Genomic DNA, 26,917 nt, shown 5'->3' on the forward strand with positions numbered 1-26,917 from the left:
GTCAGCCATACCTCAAAAAGGCTTATGTACTGTAGTCCACCACCATTAATTTCATTTGTTTATCTAGTTAATGTACAGTACTAGCCCACCTTGTTGAGCTGTTAAGCCATTACAGCTCAACAAGGTGGGCTAGTACAGTACATGGTAGCTCTACAAAAATGTGAACAACAAGTTAATATTATACAACAACCACACAACCCTTTCTTACCATGCTTACAAAACCAGGTGCTTAAAAACAAACTAGTCTAGCACTGGCAATAATTATGACTGGAAGTGCAGTGTTGGCTTTAATTCAATTGGCTATGTTTATTGTTATGTAGCTGTTCCCCACATACTCATACTTCATTTTTGTTATTTAACAACACTAAAAATAGGAATGTAACTAACTTTCAACAGCTGTGATCATTCAATGTCGGCCGTCCAGATGACTGGGTGACCGTACTCGGTGTAAAATTACTCTCACTTTCTGGCGTACAGTCACATAACAATCGCCATATACAACACAGGACACCGACAAATGCCCGAGTTTGGTTTGTTGACATGGCCGCTTGCTTTGACCATAGCATTCATAGAGAGCAAGGCTTTGCACTCGTACAATACAGCAATACACGATACAAACACGCACACACAGTCCGCGTACAACAAACAGCACTATGTATGTATTCTATATTGAACCAGAAAATGGCAGTTCGATCTATTTCTGATACTTGTCAATTTACCCGCTCCGGAAAACCCCCCAAAACTCCACAAAAACACCCAAATTTGGAACGAAAGCGCCCCTGATGGACTCTGAGATAACATGCGGTCATTCCTGAGCTGTAAACTTACCTGTAAAAGCGGCAAATCGAAGTTTTTCCAGTACTGAAACATCGACGATACATTCGCCGCGGCCATGTTGATCGATCACTGGACAAAGAAATCAAACTCTCACACACACACTCTCGAATTATTTTGTGCACAGACGAGATTCGATGTAGCTGCATACAGCGCCTACCCTATAGCGTGCAGCGAGCACAGTGCTTATGCAGTGTCTGCAGTACTTGGCGTGTACCATTATTTCATCAGAGGGGTAGCAAATAATTGATCAAACTCTGCATATCAAACCAAAATTCTCCTTTTTATCTTTTTACGAATGTTGTACTTTGACTTGGCATTTTTAGAAACTTTTTGAGCATTTCAAATTATTTTGTTCAAACCCAATGTGGATGTTTTAAGTTTCTATTTCAATCGAGTGATTGGATTATTAATTATCATAATTAGTATGGAACACTTGCTATTGGCTATGGCAACTTGCTGGGTCGTCGGTGATTGATCGCTGTGCAGAAACACCCAATATAATAGCAATAGTCCTACCACAAGCAAGCAAGTTACTGCTTCAGCATGCACCATACCATAATATTATTATTACTTTGATGTGAAACACCGCGGTCCCATAAAAGGAACTATTCGTAAACGTTAGATTAAATTGGAGAGTTCGAGATATGTTTGTAATTGTTTTGTATGTAGGCCTAATCTTTGTATGCTTCCAATGTGTGTTATTTCCATCACTTTTTCAAGGGAACAAAACACTAGTTATCATAACATTTTCAAAACAATTCCTTCTTATTCGAAGAAAATTTTCGTCTTTAACAAAAATTTGTAGTTTTGGTAAGAGCACGAGGCAGCTATTCAGATAGCATTACTAAAATCCAATAACCTAATTATTTTTGCGAGTTAGTTTATTTCGGATCATTATCATCTTTATTGGTACTTTGGGAGGATTCATTATTTATTAAATTATTCATTTTAATTTCATGTTTATTTCCAGGCGATACCTGACAACCGAGGAACACGGTTTGAGCCTATGGGACAGTTGTTTAGATTGTATCCGTGGTGAAGATCGGCATCCCCAAAACACACATCCCAAAACCACCAGGGGCTAAAACTTATCCGTTTTGCAAAGAAATTTATTGCAACTTGCAAGTCAGCTTCAAAATCACGAACGACTCAGTCGTGTGATTTGGGAATAGTGGTGTTTTTTACAGAACTCAATATATGAAACAAAACTGCGGCTGGACCATCATCGTACAGCCCTTCAATAAATAGATTAGTGGCGATTCCGCTCTATGGAAGGGCGCCACCACAAAGCCTATTAAATGTGACGTGTGACTTGAGATGGAATGGTACTCTATAAACAAGTTGAACTACAAACAATTGTTCCCCCCCTCCCCCACCCCCCATTTTCTAATAACTTGACGGTGGAATCTGAACAAATTTGTCTGAGTTTCTTGGGAATACGTTCATTAGGGGGGGGGGGGGGGTTGCCACTTTAGGCGTGGGGTATAGTGTACAATGTTGCTCAGAATGACCCACCTTGTTTAAACACCCCCCTCTTTAAAGTGCAATGGTGTTTTGAAAAAACGTTGTTTAAATGTTAGTCAGGCGTTTAATTTGTTATCGTTGATATCGGGTTTTTTTATTACAAATTGTAGGCCCAGCTGTTTATGGTGTGAACATACAATCATCTTCCTCCATGATACAATCGATGTGGCAACCAGGGGCCTGCGCCTTTCTGTCCGATGTTGTCTAAGTGTTAAATTGGTTCTTTTAATAAACAAACCCATACTTATGTAAGAAAGCACTGGACAAAATGTGCATTACTCATTTAACTATTATTTGTAATTGTTTAAATATTTTCAACAAATACACAGCCAATATAAAATATACAATTTTTTTGTTTTAATACAGTGAGAAAAAAACAGGAAATTAAAACATCATATTAATATAATTATTACACAAGCACCGGTTTTAGGCCTACTCGTCTATTTTTTTAGTTTGTATTTAATGCAACCACCACATTCTATTTTTAGATCTTAGTTCTATAATATGTGGAATTATACAACGGAGACGGGTAAAACTTTGAACCAGCAATTACCTCTCTGAACTCATTTTGGTTGGGGTATATTAATAACAAGAGAAGTTACCAAACCGAAGTGAAATATTAGCCCACAAAAAGGGGTGTTGGCAGAGAGACGTTGAGTAAAGTTTTACCATCAGCGTTGTCAACTAACACTACAGTATGTGAGAACAAACACTTTGTTTACGGGCTTCAAAAGAGCTGTGTCCATACTCTTTGGATGACTCTGATCTCTCTTTTTTTTTTACCAAGAATTTTATGATAATTTACCCATCAGTCGGCTTCCTTTTTAGATATAGGCCTTCTTGGTGTTTTGTTAACAAGGAAGCCGATTGTGTTAACATAACAAAGAAAGTTTGGCTCGATGGGAATTGGAACCTGCGACCTCCAGATTACGTGTCAGTTCGTTACTAACATACGTTGCCGGTGCATAAATCCAGGTCAAGTTTATTTTTGTCTTTGTCCACTCACGGATTTCACCAGAAAACAATTCACAAACTATTGATGATAAACCAATCGGTTAAAGTTGTTTAATGCATTTTACACCAATGGTTTGCCTTTCAGAAAATGAGCGATATTATAAGTTAACCAAGACTTGACAAGAAGGTAAAGCCTAAGAAATACTTTGTCTACCATCTGGATCAGGATTATGTATATCAACTGGTGATCCAAAAACCGGATCACCGTCCGGATCCGGATTATGTGTATCAACTGGAGAACCGAAGACCCGATCTTTACTTGTTGATTCATACATCGCCGATGTAGCGTCATCATCACATGTGACGTCAGTGAATCTTCGCTGGTAGTTTGCCATGTACGGCACTTTAGTTTCTTCATCAGTGGTATCCAGTGTGACGTCATCATCAATCCTATTTCGGTTGTTAAAAAGAAACACATCAAAAGCGAAATATAAACAGAACATTCAATGTTGAACGATAAACAGCTCCGGATTTTATGAATGAGTATAACCTAATAATAATAATAATAATAATAATAACAAATTCTTATATAGCGCATTTCACAATAACCGTATCAATGCTCTTTACATTAGTGCCCTGGTCATGGGGCCAATAACATCCCTGTAATGTTTCTTAGCTCCCTTGGGAGTATACAGCCCTGAGCTGCCTGTAAGGCGCTTGTGGCTTTTTCATACACAATAACAACAATAATAGATGTGTCGATTCCTAACAGTTTATTAGGAGTAATTTATTTTCGATGACTGTTGTTTATTGTTGTTTAATTTATTGTTCTGTCTATTTTCAGATTGTTATAATATGGATTGTTAGTTTGCAGATGAGATCTCTGTCAATAGTTTATTTTGTATACTGGAAAACTAACATAAAGTGCACTCAAAATTATTGTGGTAATGCGCCTTATTTTTGACCGCGCGAGGGCGCTATAAATAGTACTTTTATCACTTCCGGGGGTATACGCGATTCGCCCTGCACAGATTAATAGGCGTTCTGTCACTAGTGTTGCGCCGTAGTTTCAATTTGTTTTAGAGGTGGATTATAACGGCTCCTTTAAAAGTCTTATTGTCCGTGATGGATTAGATGTCTGTGGTGGTAATGTGTTCCAATCTTTAATAACTGTTTTGGGTATGAATGAATATACCCCCGGAAGTGATTGAGTGCGCCCTCACGCGGTCAAAAATATGGCCCATTGAGTTGATGATGTGCGTTTGTCGAATGGAATTGATACCTTTGTTTTTCTGGATGCACTATAACTGGCCTATCTACCAGCGTTGCGAATGATCTTTCTGGTGCTACCGCCATGTCTGTTGTGTCACCCTTGGATTTGACTATCTCTACCACTGTAGATACATCATACATACTACTGCCGATTACTGGTGGTTTGATATAAAAGACTCGAGTTGACAACTCTTGCTCTTCGGTAGTACTTTTACTTCGGTCTTGAGGCAAGCTTTATTTTGGGAAAGTGGATAAAAACGTCAACCGATAAACTCGTTTGTTTTAGTTTCCATATGCTTTAGGTGGGTTATATCTAATGCATTGTGACGTTCTGGCTATTGCTGCAGAATGCTGATGCAAGTAATATTTTTGGTTGGACAAAAAACATGATGACGGCCGAGTTTGAGCCTGCGACCTCCGGATTAACGTGTCGGGGCTCTAATGTGACTGGGATATCTATCCCTATTTTGGCTGTCTACCGATTTTTAGTCTTTGTTCAAGGAAACAGTCTGGAGCCATTCAACCTGATAACACCGTAACTTGCACTCGTGCCAAGTTCAATCAACACCTACGATACTATACGTCGTGAGCAACAGGAGAGGATCAACTTTATACATTTAATTACAATTTTACCCATACCAATCAGTTTCCCTGTATTGTTGGATACCGGTGCATCATAAGTATTCATATTATTATTATTATTATCAGTACTGATTATAATAAATCAAAAAAATAGGAAGTTGACGCCTTGCAAGAGAAAGCAAATGTTGATGAAATGCTGTGACATTGATATGCCCTAGTATGAACGATTTGAATTAGACGCAAACGAAATACTTACGGATAGTTTTTTTCTTTACTGACCCTTCGGAAATAAAAACAAATGAGGCCAATTATGCCCAGACAAACGAGTCCCAATAGTAAGCTAACTACACCGATAAGCGTCAGTAACAACGATTGGGGTAGGCCTATGAAAAGAAAGAAAGAAAAAGAACAAAACTTATAGATCAAGTTATCATCGTGACGTGGCAGATCAAAAATAATGTTCTCGCTTTCGGTTAGAGATTACAATGCAAAAATTAAAGAATGAAAGCCATAAATTGAGTAGTACTGAGGATGGGGTATTGTTTCCGACTATAATGTTATAGGCTAGATCGACTGTATCAATTTGTTGATAACATCCTTAAACGTTTTAATTAGCGGCCACATACCAATGTCAGAACCGCCAGTCAGTCACCACTACCACACTAATACTTTAAACTGTCATTGTTGTGCATAGTTTGTTGGTAGAATCGTTACCTGTTGCTTCCGTTGGTGGTGATGCTGTGTGATCCGTCTGACAGCTTACGTGAACTAAGTACTCAGCAGCAACTGCAATAATAAATGGATTGAAATAACGTCTTATATAAATCATCATTATCAAGTTAACTATCAATTAAAAATCTGGCGATACGACCGGTAAAATTATGTAGTCCAACATCTGCGTCTCGGAATTAAACTGATCCGACGGCTTTCAACCACAGTGCACCCATTCCGCGTAGGCAACAATGTTTATTGTCTGAAATGCATATTCTGTCTCAAATTTATTGTAAAGTAAAAAATTATGCTTCGGTTACCCATAAAGCTGTATGACATTGTGTTCAATCATGGTTCAATGCTCCGTGAGCTAGTTTATGCACGTTGGTGCACGTACGTGTATACCCATGTGTGGGTGTAAAATTTGGGGCTACAATTAGAGTAGTTCCCCATCTGTATTTAGTGGTCTGTAAGGCCTTATTGGTGGTGGGTGGAGTCGACGCGCACTATAGTTGGTTGTATTTTAGTGGCGTGGCCTAACCATCGTTGAACTCTTATACGGGGGACCATTTTTCTATAGATTACACATTTTCAGTCTTTATGGGTAAAATAGGTAGCTGCGTGTAGATAACATAAAGAAGTTTTGTTCCATCGCCAGCGGCGTAACTAAGCAAGGGTGGCACTTCAGAAGGGCGGATCCAGACCAAATTTTTAGAGGAGCCTATCACAATAATTGAAGGAGCATGCGGAGAGGAGAGTTAAGCCTTTACTGTTTGTGATGTGTGGACGGTCCGGTGTCATGACAAAAACTCTCCGCTGGCAATAAGTGTCCGCTGAGCATGCGCAGTAGACCCCAGACACTATTTGTCACGTATTACGTGACAAATAGTGTCCGGCCAACAAATAGTGTCCGGCCAACAAATAGTGTCCGGCCAACAAATAGTGTCCGGCCAACAAATAGTGTCCGGCCAACAAATAGTGTCCGGCCAACAAATAGTGTCCGGCCAACAAATAGTGTCCGGCCAACAAATAGTTATAGTTATATAATTCAATACAATCAAGAAAGCGTTCATTAAATACAAGCCAATTTATTATTATTAGTATTGGTTTATTAAAAAACAATCAAACTTGGCAGCAGCCAGATGCTGAATTGCGTGTAAAATTATATGAAAAAAATGAACAAATATATACTGTTTTAAAATTACAGAAAAACGAATTAAGAAATATAAAGATATTTATCTAAGTACAATTTAAAAACAGGAAATATCCAAAGTATGTCAAGATTAGTATTTTACTATGGTAAAACAGTGCAGGTTTAAACAGTGATTGTCCTAAATATTACGAATTATTTATAATAAAATACAACCAAGAAAACGTTTAAGTAAACACAAGTCAAGTTACTAAATAGCTCAAAAGTATTTTTTTGTATTTTACTTGAGTAATTAAAAAGTGCAGGTTAAAAAGTAAGAATTGTGAAAGTGTTAAAAAAATGATAAATAACACGAATATTTATAATCAAATACAAGCAGGAAAGCGTTACAAAAATGTAAAACTAAAAGGTTAAAAAAGAAGCAAGCAAAGCACGCAACGATGATGCACGCTAACCGCGGACACTATTTAGCAAGCTTCCGTAAACAATGTGACGTCATAGACGCTTGACCAATCAAACGCAAAATGCTAATGAGCGGACACTTATTGCCAGCGGACAGTTTTTGTCATGACACCGGTGTGGCGGTTTCAGTTATCCGCCATGTTCAGTTTTCCGGAAGACGTAGTCGGACATATCAACATGTTGTTCGAACGGTTTTAGCTTTCCGGCGTGTTCAGTTTTCCGGGTGACCTGTCAGATACCGCCGCGAGTACCCTGGCGAGTAGAGTACTGTAGTTCTCTCAGCAGTGACCCCAAATTGTTTATTTTACGATTCTTTTCTGTGTAGTCACATAATCTCTTGCCCCATCTTTACATGTATTCATGGGTACAACTTTTCAATTCAATTCAATTCATTAAGGTTTATTAAAAATAGCACAAAATACACGACAGAAGTTAAAAAGACTTAAATTGGCGTGTTTACATACATTATTGTAAACAATGACAAAAAACACAGACTTAAAAGAAGAGAAGGAAAGCTCCAGGCATGAATGCACAAAAAAAGATAAAAATTCGGCAGGTCACACTCTGCTTGCATAAAAAAAACCTCATACGATCCACGCGTTTGCCGCTAATTGTACTCGACTCGTGGACGCCGCCATGACAGCTACCGGAGGGTAACGGATGACTCAATACGGCACTAAAAATGGACTACTTTCGCTTGCTGTGCGCAGGCATCGCATGACGTAATGCTACCGTATTTTGGTCATTCGGAAAACTGAACACGGCGGAAAGTTGAAACCGCCACACCCCGGGTCCACTTAGGGGGCCCGGGAATTATAGTGCTCTGTGGTGCAATAATATAATTTAGAGGCATAATGATGACGATGGGCACTGCATTGGATTTGGCCATTATTCTTAAATTTTCAAAACAAGACACAGTATCAGATTCTTTCAAAATGCATGTAGGCCTATTACACAAGGAGTTTCCGATTACATCACCAAAGAGGGGTTGGGCGGTTGATGGTCAGTCATTTTACAATCTGGTAATGATTATCTCACATTTCCACTGACATCAATAAAAGGAGGGGGGGTGTATGCTCCTTGTTTATAAACGCGAGAGTCTCATACTTCTATGGGGCTGGTCATCTCGCCACCTAGCAAGCTCGCCACCAACAAAGTCGCCCCTGCAAAGTCGCCCCCTAACCGGCTCGCCCCAAGTTGTTACAAAGTCGCCCCCTGACAATGTCGCCCCCAAACAATGTCGCCCCCCCACTAGCAAAGTCGCCCCTGACAATGTCGCCCCCAGCCAATGTCGCCCCCTAGCAAAGTTGCCCCCAGCAAAGGGTTAGGGTTAGGGTTAGGGTTAGGGTTAGGGTTAGTCTTAGGGTTAGGGTTAGGGTTAGGGTTAGGGTTAGGGTTAGACCTTCCACAAGCACATTACTTCATACGGAATTTTTATTTCTGAAAATGTTTTAACTATATTTTTTTACCCTAATTATTGTAGCCTTAATTATTTTCCGAACAGCATCTGGGGGCGACTTTGCTAGGGGGCGACATTGGCTGGGGCGACATTGTCAGGGGGCGACTTTGCTAGGGGGCGACATTGTATGGGGGCGAACATTGCTAGGGGGCGACTTTGTTTCAACCCGGGGCGAGCTGGGTAGGGGGCGACTTTGCAGGGGGCGACTTTGTTGAGGGCGAGCTTGTCAGGTGGCGAGATGACCAGCATTCCTTCTATGGGGCTGGTCATCTCGCCACCTAGAAAGCTCGCCACCAACAAAGTCGCCCCCTGCAAAGTCGCCCCCTAACCGGCTCGCCCCAAGTTGTTACAAAGTCGCCCCCTGACAATGTCGCCCCCAAACAATGTCACCCCCACTAGCAAAGTCGCCCCTGACAATGTCGCCCCCAGCCAATGTCGCCCCCTAGCAAAGTCGCCCCCAGCAAAGGGTTAGGGTTAGGGTTAGGGTTAGGGTTAGTCTTAGGGTTAGGGTTAGGGTTAGGGTTAGGGTTAGGGTTAGGGTTAGACCTTCCACAAGCACATAATACTTCATACGGAATTTTTATTTCTGAAAATGTTTTAACTTTTTTTTTTTACCCTAATTATTGTAGCCTTAATTATTTTCCGAACAGCATCTGGGGGCGACTTTGCTAGGGGGCGACATTGTATGGGGCGACATTGCTAGGGGGCGACTTTGTTTCAACCCGGGGCGAGCCGGGTAAGGGGCGACTTTGCAGGGGGCGACTTTGTTGACGGCGAGCTTGTCAGGTGTCGAGATGACCAGCATTCACTCTTATCTTGTGTTGCGTCAACAGAGGGCGCAAGAAGTGAAATAATCAAACATGGCGACCTGCGTAGGAAGAATTGTTGTGCAAGCATCTCAGAGAAATTGTGCCTTTTTAATGGTTTCTGCTCAAAACAAACTAGCAAATAGGAGACAGTTAGCTACAAAGTAAGTAATAGAATAAAGTAAATTATACTTGGGGGAAGAAAAGTCTGTTTTTCGTTATTTTCCGAACCAGAAACGGATAACTTTCCGTATGGCGCCACCACTTTTTCACTAATTTTTACAAAAAGGGATATATCAATCAGGTAAATTAGATACTATATTATTTTATTTCGAATGAAAAAGTGGTGGCGCCATACGGAAACTTTTCCGCACTAAATACCGACAACTCATGACCCCTCACGACAACAATTTATAAATGCACTTTAACAGAACATTTGAACATAAGTCAATCGTCAAATATGTGCACAAGAGTCATACCCGAGTCATATGAATCTAAATCATCTTCAAACTTTTGAAAAAATTGTATTTTTAACTGTAAAAAATGTGTTTTTCGGTCGCACTAAATACCGACAACTCACGACCCCTCACGACAACTCACGACAACGTTTTTTTAAATGCACTTTAACAGAACATTTGAACATAAGTCAACCGTTAAATATGTGCACAAGAGTCATGTGCATCTAAATCATCGGATAACTTTCTGTACGGCGCCACCACTTTTTCACTCATTTTTACAAAAAAGGATATCTCAATGAGGTAAATTAGATGCTATATTGTTTCATATCAAATGAAAAAGTTGTGGCGCCATACATAAACTTTTCCAAATCATCTTCAAACTGTTGAAAAAATGGTATTTTTAATTTAACTGTAAAAAATGTGTTTTTTTACCCCGAATTTAGGAACGATTGGCAATATTCGCCATAGTGTCGTTCGACGTACTTGGACGATTCTATTATTACACTGCAGGGGGCAGGGGAAATTTCTGAGGGCTGAGTTGTATTTTTTTTCTTTTTGGTTTTAGCTGGTGTTTTTTTTTTCCTCTTGTTAGTAACTAAGCCGCCACTCTGGAATTCGAAGTTAAAAGGGGAAGTTTAAATATAATATTTTTTAAACTCCATGAGAGGCACATAAAATGGTAAATAATCGTTTTGCATATTGCACCACCCCTGCGGTGTAATGGAATCGTCCAAGACCGTCCAAAGACAACATGGCAGATATTTCCGTTCGTTACTAAATTCGGGATAAAAAAATTTAGTAACGAACGGAAATATTCCCCATGTTGTCGTGTTGTCGTTCGACGTACTTGGACAATTCTATTACACTGCAGGGGGCAAGGGGAAATTTCTGAGGGCCAAGTTGTATTTTTTTCTTTTTGGTTTTAGCTGCAGCTTTTTCTTTCTTGTAAGTAACTAAACCGCCACTCTGGAATTCGAAGTTAAAAGGGGAGGTTTAAAAAACTTTAAATAAAATATTTTTAAAACTCCATGAGAGGCACAAAAATTGGTAAATAATCATTTTACATATTGCATCACCCCTGCGGTGTAACGAAATCGTCCGAGTACGTCGAAAGATAACATGGCGGATATTTCAGTTCGTTACTAAATTAACACTTTTTTTATCGTTAAAAATACACCTTTTTCAACAGTTTGAAAGTGATTTGGGTGCGTATGACTCTTGTGCATATATTTAACGGTTGACTTATGTTAAAATGGTATGTTAAAGTGCATTTAAAGTTGTCATGAGGGGTCGTGAGTTAAGTTTTCGGTATTTAGTGCGACCCTCCCACCGAGGTAGATCCCGGACGGAGATGGCTTTAAAAAAATAATATGTTTTTGTGTGAAAACATGCATGGTGGGAGGTGAGTGAATCACTGACAAAAAAACGTTTTCGTACGGCGCTGTAACTTTTCATTCGATATGAAATCATATAGTATCTGATTTAGATATCCATCCCTTTTTGGAAAAATCTCATAACTTCGAGTCGACGACCAATTTTGAGCTCAACATCAAGTTTTCACAGGTGTGTTATTTTATTGTGTTGAGATACATCAAGTGAGATTGAGAAGACTAGTCTTTGACATTTACCAATAGTGTCCAGTGTCTTTATTAAGTTCACACTAACTAATAAAAAATCATTTGAATTTGAGGATTTAACTTTACATACACGATACAGTGTATCACTACTGACATGACTGAGTTACGTACTGATGGTGATACGGAAAGTACTTTTGTAATAGTTAGTGTGTGAACTCAATAAAGACACTGGACATGCTCGACACAATTGGTAATTGTCAAAGACCAGTCTTCTCACTTGATGTCATGTTTCTCAACATATGTATAAAAATAACACACCTGTAGGCTCAATTTGTCGTTGAAGTTGCGAGATTATAATGAAAGTAAAAACACCCAAGTTGTCACTCGAAGTTAGGTGCTTTCAGATGCTTGATTGCTCTTTTCTCGAAAACTACGTCTCTTCAGATCAAAGGGAGTCGTTTCTCACAAGGTTTTATACTATAAACCTCGCCCCAATTAGGCAAAAAAATAAAAAATATGATCGTACCTGCCTGCAATCCTTTTCTGGGGCCGCATCCTTTTTTTTATACTTTTTTATTTTTTCGATTTTTGTAAAAAAATCTAACGCTATGCTCTCAAACATGTGTAATCGTCTGTTTCATAAAACAACATTAGTGACTGCCTACCAGATACCAGCAAATCTTTTTAGTGTAATAATCTGAACCTGTTAACACGGGTCCTCATGCAACAAATAGACATAAAATAAGTTTGCGGTGTTTCAAACTAAAGAATTTGTGGCCTGTTTGATTTGAAATACTAAGCGGCCATCTTGGAAAAAATAAAAAGGCCCTCATCCTTCCTCTTTTTTGAAAAATCCAGACGATCAACTGTTTTTATTTTTTTTATTTGGCCTTACTTGTTACCAAGTAAGGTTTTATGCCAATAATTATTTTGAGTAATTACTACTAGTGTCCACTGCCTTTAAAAAACAAACAATCTTGACAACCTGCTCGTTTTCAAAGCATGCACGCTTTCTCAAACTAGTCAGACCTGTTCCTTCAATTGTGTAGCAATTGATTGTACCAATATTGTTAAGTGGTTTCAAAAGCCTAGTCTGGTACCAACTCAGTTGTATGTAGCAATCATTATTTCCAAGTGGTCATATATGATGGTTAATGGAACCCAACAAAAACCGTAGCTCATTTTTGTGAAGAGCACAGTACTTAAGTCATTTTATGTTTCTTGTCTCATTAGTTTTTTCTCTTGGAGTCTTGTGTATGGCTGTAAAGTCGAAACGCTCTAAAAGTGAAAAAGTAGAAATATTATTATATATTGTCTCAGAACAAGTTAGTAACTTTGCCTTTTTTTCATTTTGTTGACTGAATAAACGACACGTCACATGTTTTTTTTTTTCAATTTACAATTGAAACTATTAAAAAGAACTTTATGTGGATGGATAGATGATAGAAGTTTAAGATTGATAGCCTGTTTTTGTTGTCATTATTTTCAGAAAATTGTTGACAGTTGGTCGACTTGAATCCCCAAAGCAGCAAGGAAAGTACGTCACTGGACAGGTAAATTCAAACAAACTTGTTTACTTTGAAGGTGATTAAAGCGGTGAAGTATTTTAAAAGGCAAAGTCTACCTTTCATTTTTTAACAGTTTGATGATTTTAATCCTAGATATAAATGTAGATGTACACATTAAAAATAACATCTGGAAACTTAATTTCAAAAGCTGGTTGTGTTTTTGAGATATCGCTGAAAATCGGGAGTGAATATGTCCAAAGAGGAAACAAAATCCCTAATAGGAATACAAAATCTGAGAAGCCTTGATTATGTCGAGCGCTTACAATTTACCATCGACTTAAAAAAATACCTAAAGATAATACTATATTTTCAATGTTGCTAAAATTATTATTGTTTTTTAAAAGACAAAAGGCACTCAAATTAATGAATCCCCCTTCTGAATTCAATAACTTGGTACACATAATAAAGTATGGCTTTCAATACGGTTAACTTGATGTTGCAATTCATATTGAAACATAGTTGCGATAATGTAACTTTCTTCGGACTCCTGACGGTGACAAGGGTTACGTCAACGCAACTAATAATTGAAATAGCGACGATCGAAATCCAGATAATGTACCAATTGGTATTCATTAGTATTAATTTCTTTTTTAATTGACGGACCAGTCAAAAATCAAGCCAACTGGTCCTGCTGGCCAGTTGAAAAAAAAGAGTTAAGGGCAACCCTGCATTACGGGGCAAGTCTTCTTGGGATATTGCTCTCCATGCAGAATTCGATAAAGTGGTACATTATAACCCTTGGTTATTGTATATCAACTCGCACACAAACAATATCTCATATTTGGATTACGGCACCTGGCAAAGCAGAACTATGTTCAAAGAGGGATTATTCTGGAAAAGGAATAATAATAACCGAAGCAGCTTTTCTTTTAAAGACAGTGTACACTATTGGTAATTGTCAAAGACCAGTCTTCTTACTTGGTGTATCTCAACATATGCATAACATAACAAACCTGTGAAAATTTGAGCTCAATTGGTCGTCCGAGTTGCGAGATAATAATGAAAGAAAAAACACCCTTGTCACACTAAGTTGTGTGCGTTTAGATTATTGATTTCGAGACCTCAAATTCTAAACTTGAGGTCTCGAAATCAAATTCGTGGAAAATTACTTCTTTCTCGAAAACTATGTCACTTCAGAGGGAGCCGTTTCTCACAATGTTTTATACTATCAACCTCTCCCCATTACTCGTCACCAAGTAAGGTTTTATGCTAATAATTATTTTGAGTAATTACCAATAGTGTCCACTGCCTTTAAGAGGTTGTTTCATGAGAAGAGCTGCTTTTGAAGGAATAGAAGTACCATTATGTACTACATCAACATGTAGTATTATTACAGTATTTGCTGAAATTCTGTTCATCTTCACAGAGCTCCTTTTTCTGCCCAATATCACAATATTTGACAAAATGCTTGTGCCGGTTAAACTACTTTTAGTTAAGTTGTATTCCTCCTTAACAACAGACACTTGTTTGCATAAATTGGGATAGTGAGTTTAAATATAAAGTAATATTATTGTATGTTATTTCAGCTATTTCTCCATAGAATATTTGGTTACCGAGGTATCTTACTGTTCCCATGGTTAGCAAGATTATATGACCGAGATGTAGCAGGGAATAAGCAAGCAAGGTAAGTGTTGTTGTGACCTGAAGGAAAGGATTGGGAAAGGGTTGATTTTTGACTTGTGTGATAAGGACTTTCATATTTCCCTGGATTTTGTTTGATGAAACGTAAACCTTATGACTCAAAACGCTTCCCCAGATTTTGTCTAAGTTGATGTACATGTAACTGTGTATAGAACCATGAAAGTTTTAACCGAGTTCATTGCTTTGGATGTTTGGTTGTCCTAGCCTGAAGGATTTCAATAGGTATTGGGGAGAGAGTGTTAAACCTGGAATTTCATTCCTACATGGACCTTTATTCCTACATGGACAGGGTAACTGTCTTCAATAAAGGACAGAAATGTGAAGTTTCTATGGAAGCATGCCAGAGCAGGGCAGCTTAGACAATAGACTTTGTAACGTAAAGAGGCCAATTAAGGTGACGCATAGCAACGGATGGATGATGGTAGGATGGAAGAAAGAGGAATGAATAAAGAAGAAATGATTATATGATTGAAATGGTAAAGATCATAGGCAGCAAGGAATGTGACCAACAGGAAGAGTAACTGAAAGTGTGTACTACTGCTTACCTGTGTGGCAAGATTGTAAATTAACCCGAGGTCACTGGTTCAAATCCCGCTTTAAACAGTCTAAATAGTCAATTTGTCTTTGTTCTTTCCCAATAGAGAAACTGAAAGTGTGTAATACTGCTTACCTGTGTGGCAAGATTGTAAATTAACCCGAGGTCACTGGTTCAAATCCCGCTTTAAACAGTCTAAATAGTCAATTTGTCTTTGTTCTTTCCCAATAGAGAAACTGAAAGTGTGTAATACTGCTTACCTGTGTGTGAAGATTGTAATTTAACCCGAGGTCATTGGTTCAAATCCCGCTTTAAACAGTCTAAGTAGTCAATTTGTCTTTGCTCTTTCCAAATATATTTAAAGGTTACCAATTCAGTTTCCATTGTGGTTTTGACTTGAGTTTAAATTTATCCAATGAACAAGACAATTTACCTTTGTTTATTGACAGCCCACCCCTAACTGCAAAAACTGGAGAGCACGTACACACAGACAACAAAGAAGTCAAAGGAGAGACACACGTCTACTACCAGGGGTGGATTTCACAAAGAGTTAGGACTAGTCTTATCTCGAGTTAGGACCAGTTACTCGTCCTAACTTAGGACTATCCATGCAATTTGTATATCTTCTAGGACTAGTCCTGACTCCTAAGTTAGGACTAGTCCTGACTCTTTGTGAAATCGACCCCAGGTCCTGATTGACAGCCCTTGTGGTTTTAACTTGATTTTAAATTTATCCCATGAACAAGACAGTTTACCTTTAAATTTGCTTCTTGACAGCCCACCCTTAACTGCAGAAACTGGAGAGCACGTACACACAGACAACAAAGAAGTCAAAGGAAAGACACACATTTACTACCAGGTCCTGATTGATAGCAGAGATTGTCCATTCATTGTGAGTTAACAACAACTGGACTTTCCAGTCACATATATCGGGTCTTGAGAGGGGAAGTATAGAGTTTGGTTTGATTATAAATGAGTAACTTCACAATCACTGAGTTGGATTTGGAACCCTCCAGTCATTCTATTGATGAATGGGTTTTGAATCTTGATAATACCTATTGGATTAGCATATCCCTATCTCTGACTGGGATCGGGATATCGCTAATGGTATTAAGTTTTCTGTTTGGATCCATTTATTTAATATTTTTTACACCAGTTCAATTGTTGAACATCTTTTATTTGTTTCTTGTACTTTTTACTCTCCTTTCTATTAAGCGTGCACAGACGGAGGCTGTTACGTTCCTTGGTAATCAAGACAACAATAGGTCTCTGTATGCGATCCCAGGTATGTGGGTTTGTCCTTTTCTCCTTGCATGTAACTTTCCTATCATCCAACTGTTCAATATGTTTTCTGTTGGTAAAAAGTGTCCAACTGCCGTAATAATTTTATCTTATTTTGTATGCTAATCATTCACTTCTGAGATAAGAAAGTTGATAATGGTGGGGCATTGATGTAGCAAAAGTCTAGAAGTTGTCTGGTTTATTAATAATCTTACAAGTGATAATGTAGTATGGTTTATAGTGAGGGGTAAGCTTAGGATGATACACATGGTGTTTGATTTCTAATGCCATTAATCTCCATAGTGAGGTACAAATCAGCTGTTATGCCAGGACTTGTTCTCTCTTTAAAACTAATTTGAAATATTATCAATAAACAAGAATTATAACAAGAAAATCTAGACATCAATATTGTTGCCAGTTATTTTAAGCTAAACTTTGTAAGCGCAGCCTGTAGTTTGTTGCTAACCAAGAAACAAGCAATTTAATGTAATCTTTGCTATCCATGGGGAGCTTTTTTTACTAATTTGTAAGCATGATAACTTTTGGTCAATTATTCTTTGCAGCATGTCTCTGCTTAATTCGGTGGCAAGTTTTTTTTTTTTAGCATGCACATTTCCCTAGTGGGTAGCCACTGAGATTGATTCCAAGCTTTGTACGATGAGAAATATAAACCAAAGAGTGTTTGCGTCATACAACCTGGTGTCGCACTTTGAGAAATGTTTATGATACCACATCATGTTCCCCAGCAATGTAACTCTTCTTGCTTTTTGGCTTGGTAATAATAATAATAATAATATCAAAGTCTTATATAGCGCAAAGTCTTATAGGTTATTACAGTGGTGAATTCTGAGACCCAATTATGTAGCACTTATAAGGGTTTACAAGGTGCTAACCCCTTCTCTTTTTGATAAGTGCACTGGGTTCTTTTACATGCGTTACACAACACATTGGACCAACGGCTTTACGTCCCATCCGAAGGACGAAGCAATGGTAAAGTGTCTTGCTTAAGGACACAAATGTCACGGCTGGGGATATGAACCCACACTCTGCTGATCAGAAACACCAGAGTTTGAATTCGGTGCTCTTAACCGCTCGGCCACGATACTTCCGTATTGCATAATAAGGACCAGCTGTAAACAGTGGTTCATTTGGGCATGCACAGAAAACTCAACCAATAAAATTACTGAATTTGTAAAACCAAGGATTATATTTTCTGTTTAATCTATTGTATCATGCATAGCGTGGCCTAACAGAATTACATGTTCACATCAGTTCAACATTTGGATTGGTTTGAAATGGATGGGTTAGATGGATTAAACTAAAGAAATATCACAAGAAAAGAAAAACGCAATAGTACAAGAAAAGAAAGCCCAATACAACAGAATGGAAATTCATGGAGTCCCCCATGAAAGGGTCCTTTGTTGTTTGTTACCGAACCTTTTTTGTATTGAGCATGCTTGTAGTCTCAGTGTTGACATCCTCAGGCTGCCTGTTAATCTCTAATAAGGAACTCGACTTCATTCGGTTCTCATTCAAACTGGTGTTATTTGTCCTCTTTGAAGGTTTAGACTATGTCACTCATAAAGACATCCTTCCAAAAAGGGATTCATCTTAGTTTGGTTCTCATTCAAACCATTTTTATTTTTCCTCCTTGAAGTTTAGACTATGTCGCTCATGAAGACATCCTTCCAATAAGGGATTCATCTTAGTTCGGTTTTATTCAAACCATTTTAATTTTTTTTCCTTGAAGGTTTAGACTATGTTGCTCATGAAGACATCCTTCCAATAAGGGATTCATCTTAGTTCTGTTTTTATTCAAACTGTTTTTATTTTTCCTCCTTGAAGGTTTAGACTATGTTGCTCATGAAGACATCCTTCTAATAAGGGATTCATCTTAGTTCTGTTTTCATTCAAACTGTTTTTATTTTTCCTCCTTGAAGGTTTAGACTATGTCGCTCATGAAGACATCCTTCCATATTCAACAACAGAGAAGAATCCAATCCAACATGAACTCTTTGATAAGTTCTTAGAACAGAATTCAGGCCTAGGTTAGTACCTGCTTGTTGGAACTTTTTAACTTAAATGAAGCAAAATGAACTTTTTAACTAAAATGAAGCTAAATGAACTTTTTAACTAAAATGAAGCAAAATGAACTTTTTAACTTAAATGAAGCAAAATGAACTTTTTAACTAAAATGAAGCTAAATGAACTTTTTAACTAAAATGAAGCAAAATGAACTTTTTAACTTAAATGAAGCAAAATGAACTTTTTAACTAAAATGAAGCTAAATGAACTTTTTAACTAAAATGAAGCTAAATGAACTTTTTAACTAAAATGAAGCTAAATGAACTTTTTAACTAAAATGAAGCTAAATGAACTTTTTAACTAAAATGAAGCTAAATGAACTTTTTAACTTAAATGAAGCTAAATGAACTTTTTAACTAAAATGAAGCTAAATGAACTTTTTAACTAAAATGAAGCTAAATGAACTTTTTAACTTAAATGAAGCTAAATGAACTTTTTAACTAAAATGAAGCTAAATGAACTTTTTAACTTAAATGAAGCTAAATGAACTTTTTAACTAAAATGAAGCTAAATGAACTTTTTAACTTAAATGAAGCTAAATGAACTTTTTAACTAAAATGAAGCTAAATGAACTTTTTAACTTAAATGAAGCTAAATGAACTTTTTAACTTAAATGAAGCTAAATGAACTTTTTAACTTAAATGAAGCTAAATGAACTTTTTAACTTAAATGAAGCTAAATGAACTTTTTAACTTAAATGAAGCTAACTGAACTTTTTAACTTAAATGAAGCTAAATGAACTTTTTAACTTAAATGAAGCTAAATGAACTTTTTAACTAAAATGAAGCTAAATGAACTTTTTAACTTAAATGAAGCTAAATGAACTTTTTAACTAAAATGAAGCTAAATGAACTTTTTAACTTAAATGAAGCTAAATGAACTTTTTAACTTAAATGAAGCTAAATGAACTTTTTAACTAAAATGAAGCTAAATGAACTTTTTAACTTAAATGAAGCTAAATGAACTTTTTAACTAAAATGAAGCTAAATGAACTTTTTAACTTAAATGAAGCTAAATGAACTTTTTAACTAAAATGAAGCTAAATGAACTTTTTAACTTAAATGAAGCTAAATGAACTTTTTAACTTAAATGAAGCTAAATGAACTTTTTAACTTAAATGAAGCTAAATGAACTTTTTAACTTAAATGAAGCTAAATGAACTTTTTAACTTAAATGAAGCTAAATGAACTTTTTAACTTAAATGAAGCTAAATGAACTTTTTAACTAAAATGAAGCTAAATGAACTTTTTAACTAAAATGAAGCTAAATGAACTTTTTAACTTAAATGAAGCTAAATGAACTTTTTAACTTAAATGAAGCTAAATGAACTTTTTAACTTAAATGAAGCTAAATGAACTTTTTAACTTAAATGAAGCTAAATGAACTTTTTAACTTAAATGAAGCTAAATGAACTTTTTAACTTAAATGAAGCTAAATGAACTTTTTAACTTAAATGAAGCTAAATGAACTTTTTAACTTAAATGAAGCTAAATGAACTTTTTAACTTAAATGAAGCTAAATGAACTTTTTAACTTAAATGAAGCTAAATGAACTTTTTAACTTAAATGAAGCTAAATGAACTTTTTAACTAAAATGAAGCTAAATGAACTTTTTAACTTAAATGAAGCTAAATGAACTTTTTAACTTAAATGAAGCTAAATGAACTTTTTAACTAAAATGAAGCTAAATGAACTTTTTAACTAAAATGAAGCTAAATGAACTTTTTAACTAAAATGAAGCTAAATGAACTTTTTAACTTAAATGAAGCTAAATGAACTTTTTAACTTAAATGAAGCTAAATGAACTTTTTAACTAAAATGAAGCTAAATGAACTTTTTAACTTAAATGAAGCTAAATGAACTTTTTAACTTAAATGAAGCTAAATGAACTTTTTAACTTAAATGAAGCTAAATGAACTTTTTAACTTAAATGAAGCTAAATGAACTTTTTAACTTAAATGAAGCTAAATGAACTTTTTAACTAAAATGAAGCTAAATGAACTTTTTAACTAAAATGAAGCTAAATGAACTTTTGTTTAGTGTCAGATACTGTAGTGAGTTACGTAAATCCTTTTTTTTGGAGACTAATGGCCAATGATGCCAGTTTGTTGGCACTTGCTAGAATTCCAGCTTTTTCATATTTTTCCACAATAAATCCATTGCTCCGGGAAAAAAATGTTTTTGGTTTTTAAGGCATATCATAAAAGAATGTCAATGCAGCGTATAGTGCATTGTTCTGGCTCTTGAGCACCGGCATCCCTGTACTGTATGTCTTTTAAGTATATAAGTTTCTTGGTATGGACAACTTTGTAGCATTGCTTCAGCACTTATCTTACTATTTGAATATGGAAAAAGATTGTAGTTTAAAAGACACACTTGTATTTTATACTGAACAAATTAGTTTGGTGTTTTTACCCGACACCCAGCTCTATAGCTTTGTATCAAAATAGATATGTAGCCTACATGTAGCATATAAATCACATTCTGCACTTGTTGCAAACCTACCCATGCACTAATACACAGACCCTCCTTAAATATTACCGTTTTTCTTGATGCTGTTTTTACTTTGAATAGATCCTAACTTTGTAGCTAAGGACACATTGAAGGCGTGGCAAGAGAAGAATCATCCATGGTTAGAGTTATCAGATGTTCATAGAGAAACAACAGAGAATGTTAGAGTTACTGTTATCCCATTCTATATGGGTGCAAGGGTTAGTCTCAATTCAGTTAAAACAGGTATCTGCAAATTATTGTTGCTGTTTGTGTTGCGTTTTATTTACATTTCTACTTGTCATTTTATATTCAATATTTAAAATTATATTTAATCAAAAAGGTGTGATTAAGGTGTGTTTTGTGTGTATGTTTGTTTATTTTTTTTAATTTGTTTTATTTTTTGTGTTTGTTTGGTTTGGATTTTGTTTGTATGGTGCCTCTTACTCTTAGCATTCCTAAAGTCAATATTTTATTATATTTCTTTGTAGGTTTCACAAGACTCAAGTGTGTACTGGGTAAGTTAAAACCTTCAGCCAAATATTCAGTTTTCAAACCTAACCATCCCTTCCCTTTCAAACATTAACAGTATTTTTTTTCTTTTTCTGTTGGACTGAGGAATGCACCAGTAAACTAAATATGCTTTAAATGGGATCTGGCATACCACCTTGATCAGATTGCAACAGTTTGGGTGATGAGTCACCGTATCATGTTGGGTTTGTTGGAGTGAGGAAGGATTCTAGTAAATTACCCCTAGAAGTGGGTGCCTTAGTGCCTAACTTGTGAAAGACTCTTATCAAGAACATTGTATTGTTTACAGAAAGTGCAACAAAAAAGGTTAATGGCCTGATGTTTTGACCCTAGCAGAGTCTTTCTCGAAGGCGAAGTAAGAGAAAGATTCTGCTTGTGTCAAGCAGTTTGCAATAGCTAATTCTTTTTCTCCTCTGTCACATTGTGCAAATTTGACACAGTTCATGAAAAGTGTCAGATTTTACGGATTGAATTATGATTGTATTTTATCAGTGGAGATACTGCATCAGGCTGGAGAATCTTGGGGAAGAGACAGTCCAACTGAGGGAACGACACTGGAGAATATTCAGTCTATCTGGAACTCTAGAGACAGTTAGAGGAAGAGGTGTTATTGGACAGGTATGTAGTTCATGTTTACGTCTGTGGTGTTAGGGTTAGGGTTAGGGTTGGGAGAATCTTGGGGAAGAGACAGTCCAACTAAGGGAACGACACTGGAGAATATTCAGTCTGTCTGGAACTCTAGAGACAGTTAGAGGAAGAGGTGTTATTGGACAGTATGTAGTTTATGTTTACGTCTGTGATTTTAGGGGTAAGGGTTGGGTCAATGTTTGTGTCATCAAACGAAAGTTGTTGTATCAATGTATTGCCAAATGAACCCCCTTTTCACTGTTAGGGTTAGAGTTATGTACCAAATGTTATCAATGATATCTCTATTTCAGTTTCCAGCCATTAGCTTATCATCTTTTTGCTTGGTGTATCCACTTTCTTATTTCCCACTTCAAATCTATCTCCCTGTTCAAAGTATATCTCCATGCATTGAAGTATACAGGTATCTATTACAACACTATTAGCAACACAGCCGTAGCCTTAGCCTAGCCGAAACCACCAATTCTGATACAGGCTTAGTCTGCGTCTGAATACAAGCCACTTTGGCTACAGCTTTGGCTGATACAGCTTTGGCTGTTCTAGCTATGGCTGTTACAGCTGTGGCTGTTACAGCTATGGTTGTTACAGCTATGACTGTTACAGCTATGACTGTTGCAGCTATGGTTGTTACAGCTATGACTGTTACAGCTATGACTGTTACAGCTAAGACTGTTGCAGCTATGGTTGTTACAGCTATGGTTGTTACAGCTATGGCTGTTACAGCTATGGTTGTTACAGCTGTGGTTGTTACTGCTGTGGCTGTTACAGCTATGACTGTTACAGCTATGGTTGTTACAGCTGTGGTTGTTACTGCTGTGGCTGTTACAGCTATGGTTGTTACAGCTATGGTTGTTACAGCTAGGGCTGTTACAGCTACGGCTGTTACAGCTATGGTTGTTACAGCTATGGTTGTTACAGCTATGGCTGTTACAGCTATGGTTGTTACAGCTATGGTTGTTACAGCTATGGCTGTTACAGCTATGGCTGTTACAGCTATGGTTGTTACAAATGTGGCTGTTCCAGCTGTGGCTGTTACAGCTATGGCTGTTACAGCTATGACTATAAGCCTGATCCTGTTTTGGTGTTAATGAGTATCAGTATCCTAACTGCAACTGGACACAGGGAACTACACACAGATAATGGCTACATTATCATAGACATGTGACTTTGTTTTTAACAGGAGCCCATCTTATCGAAGGAACAACCGGCTTTTCAGTACAGCAGTCATGTTTCACTGCAAGCCCCAAGTGGCCATATGTGGTAAATCAGAATATTGATTCTATCTGTCATTTATCTTCCTATTGTCTGAACACATTGCTACACAGTACTCAGTTAACCCTTCTTCTGTCTTACCAATCAATGTAATCCACTATGCCAGCCTGCAATATGGTATCATGTAGGATATGTACACAGTCAATCCTCCTACTGTCTGACCATTCAATGTTATCCACTGTTAGAAGTAACTATAAAAACTAAATAGTAACGTTGTTATCCACTGTAGTTGTGAATGAAAGATGCACTATATCAGCCTGTAATATCATATCTTTTTGGGAATGCATCTACACACTACACAGTACACATTCAACCCTCCTACTGTCTGACCATTCAATTCTATCCACTGTAAGAAGTAACTATAAATACTAAATAGTAAACTTGTTATCCACCGTGGTTGTGAATGAAAGATGCACTATATCAGCCTGTTATATCATATCTTTTTGGGAATGCATCTACACAGGATACAGTCAACCCTCCTAATGTCTGACCAATCAATGTCATCCATTGTGGTTTTAGATGCACTCTGCCCAAATAAATGTAGACAGCTCTATAGTACAAACAAGTGCCCAGTTGTTTCACCTCTGCAGTAGAATGGTGGTAGGGTTAAAGGGAATTTACAGAGGGTTCTTCAAAGACAATTTTTGGTCCCCATTTTTTTATGTTTTTAAAATCTTTTGTAGAGAAGTCGTATTAGTTCAGGACAGCAAGCTTATTGTTGACTTTGAATAATCTCTGTAGTTTGTTCATATCTAAATAATTATCATGGAGTATAGGAAACTGATTGTCGACTCCTCACTAAAGTTCTCTTTATTTAACCAACAGGGGAACATTCAGAATAGAGAAGAGCAATGGTCAAACATTTGACTGTAGGATTCCACCTTTCACATTGGAGAGTAAGCAAGATGACCAGCCGAACCCTCATGGATTCTTTGGATAAGAGCCTCAAACATTGTCACATCCTCCTTCCTCATAACCTCCTTCCCAACAAACTGCTCAAGATTCACCGATTACCGATTGATGTTTGGATAAAGATATGATGCTAGATCTGGGGCCCAATTTCTTAAAGCTGTTAAGCAAATACTGCTTAGCAAACTTTTATGCTGAGCCAAGCATGAGTGGGGTCCAGTCGAAACAATGTAACCAGCTAATCAGTTTCGGTTAGTCAAGATTTTTCTGCGCTTAGCAATGTTTTATGCTTGCAGGCTTTATGAAATTGGGCTCTGGTCGGTTCCAAGTTTGTTTATGACAAAAGTTTAACACCAACAAACAGGTTACCGGCCAAAATGCTATGTAATGTGTGAGTTCATGACTGGTATCTGGCCTTCTTCATCAGCCAATAATTCTAATGAACTGTGTGTTTATGGAGTTTATACACCACGCATAATTTGCTGAATATAAAGAAGCAGATTTACTTGCATTGTGGAAACAGGCAACCAGCCACAACACTATGCAATTAACATTGTGTGCGACTGGTTCACAGTCAACTTACATTCAGTAAATTAACCAGTTACATGTAGTTTGTTTATTCTATAACATTGCAGTTTAATTAAGATCAACTTAAACACAATTACAAACAACCGTGTGTAACACCAGCCATTGTGGAGCTGATGGTGTATCCTACTCATATTACCCCATTAGGGAAGTTGAGTGCTATACCACAAGATCTAATCCCTCTTTTGTTTATACTTTTTTGGCAACAGCTCCCATTGGTTTTGTACATTTTTTCAAACTGTGGCACCCAACTGGAATCCTGTTGTCTCTTTAGTTGTAGGTTCCTGGTTTGAATGTGTATACCTTCCCACACACACACACGCACCCCCACCCACTTGCAGTCGTGTTTGACCATTATGATAGAGGACAATATTGTACTTTCTGATGTTCCTGTATTGAAGCAATCGCTATTGGTTTTGTGCACAAAATGACTCAAAGATCACATGAAAATAAAGAACCGAATAGTGAGGACCTGTTGTCCCTATTGAAAAATGTCCTCAGAGGGTATGCCAGACCAACACACCACTAACAGCTTGTTTTGAGTTTTGATGGTAACTGTACATTTATGTATGAAGATTTCTGTTAATCCCTGGTGATTGAAGGGATCAAGAAGAGTCTTTATCCCCTGGCAGCTTCTGAATCATTCTTAAGTTTTGGTTTTACATAAGGAAATAAATAATTTTAAAAGAATTTAAAGAGATATTTTGGAGTCGGGTATGTCTAAATCCTCCAGTATGGAGACTTCCCTTTAAATTTCTGATAACAAGATGCAGCATTTTAGTACAATTTATGTCTCATGAATAGTGTCTTGTAATTTTGTTTCCTCTATCATAAAGACATGAAATAATAGAATATGAGTTCATGGGGAAATTCATTTTGAGTTTAGAGCCCCCTTTAATACATTGGTTTACTTTTTTAAAAAGAGAACAGTAATTCTAATAATACCATCCCTTACAAGTAAGGCCTCCTAAACAAATATCTTCTAAGATATCCAAATCATTTTATTGTTTTTGTTTCATTGCTTTTATCAAAAATACTCTTTTTTAATACAAAATAAAACATTTTATTTTGTTTGAATAATGTTTCTGTACATGTCAGACAATCAATTACTCTGGATAATTCCTGGCATCAGGATTTCTCCCAAATCTCCTTGATCCTTCAAATTAATCTTGACAGAATGTAAAGTAATGACCAAAGGGAGGAATATATATTGTCCACATTTGTATGTCTTGCATGTGATTCACAGAGTCTGTAAACCCTTCTAGGATGTAACATCTGGAAGGTTTTGGTCAACAAATTCAAAGATCTGTCAAGGGTACACATTGAACAAAGTGTGCTTGCCATAATTGGTTTCCTTACTTCACCAAAATTCTACTGGTTCCCAGCTCCATCAAGCAAGTGCATTCTCAGAGTACAATTTTACTTTTCATTGCGATTTTAGCTCAAGTTATTTTGGTTTATATTTCATTTGGTGGTAAATGTTTTATGGATTGGTATACTAAAGCTTTATTGTGGGATTTTAAGAATATGATCAGAAATAGGATTGTTATTCTTCGAGATGTACATGAAGCTTTTATAATTTAA

At 36.8% G+C, this 26,917-nt stretch overlaps 3 protein-coding genes across 7 annotated transcripts in view; 1 reads left to right on the plus strand and 2 right to left on the minus strand.

The window, feature by feature from the left end:
* The window catches only part of LOC117290389 (homeobox protein cut-like 2), a 40,412-nt gene extending 39,431 nt beyond the window's left edge, over positions 1-981 (minus strand). For both annotated transcript variants that reach the window (XM_033771765.1, XM_033771764.1), the window contains exon 1: positions 829-981. In XM_033771765.1, the coding sequence (XP_033627656.1) occupies positions 829-894 (66 nt within the window). In that variant the 5' untranslated portion in view covers positions 895-981. The remainder of the gene's footprint in view (positions 1-828) is intronic.
* A 1,715-nt stretch (positions 982-2,696) lies between these two features.
* On the minus strand, positions 2,697-6,138 carry LOC117289946. The gene is made up of 4 exons (XM_033771153.1): positions 5,884-6,138; positions 5,426-5,552; positions 4,598-4,819; positions 2,697-3,765 (listed from the first exon to the last, which is right to left on the minus strand). The coding sequence occupies exons 1-4, from the start codon at positions 5,999-6,001 to the stop codon at positions 3,510-3,512; spliced, it is 723 nt and encodes a 240-aa protein (XP_033627044.1). The 5' UTR covers positions 6,002-6,138; the 3' UTR covers positions 2,697-3,509.
* A 3,656-nt stretch (positions 6,139-9,794) lies between these two features.
* LOC117290016 (polymerase delta-interacting protein 2-like) lies at positions 9,795-25,037 on the plus strand. 4 transcript variants are annotated; one of them, XM_033771236.1, is made up of 11 exons: positions 9,795-9,921; positions 13,282-13,345; positions 14,887-14,984; positions 16,314-16,428; positions 16,752-16,821; positions 18,758-18,865; positions 21,476-21,612; positions 21,883-21,909; positions 22,415-22,540; positions 23,748-23,827; positions 24,665-25,037. In XM_033771236.1, the coding sequence occupies exons 1-11, from the start codon at positions 9,812-9,814 to the stop codon at positions 24,777-24,779; spliced, it is 1,050 nt and encodes a 349-aa protein (XP_033627127.1). In that variant the 5' UTR covers positions 9,795-9,811; the 3' UTR covers positions 24,780-25,037. The 4 variants fall into 4 exon arrangements, with proteins under 4 accessions (XP_033627127.1, XP_033627128.1, XP_033627130.1 ...); XM_033771237.1 differs by having other exon boundaries at positions 16,761-16,821; XM_033771239.1 differs by lacking the exon at positions 18,758-18,865.
* Positions 25,038-26,917: the final 1,880 nt, after the last annotated feature.

Source organism: Asterias rubens, chromosome 5 (genome assembly GCF_902459465.1).
Source record: "Asterias rubens chromosome 5, eAstRub1.3, whole genome shotgun sequence".
Lineage (NCBI taxonomy): Eukaryota > Metazoa > Echinodermata > Asteroidea > Forcipulatida > Asteriidae > Asterias > Asterias rubens.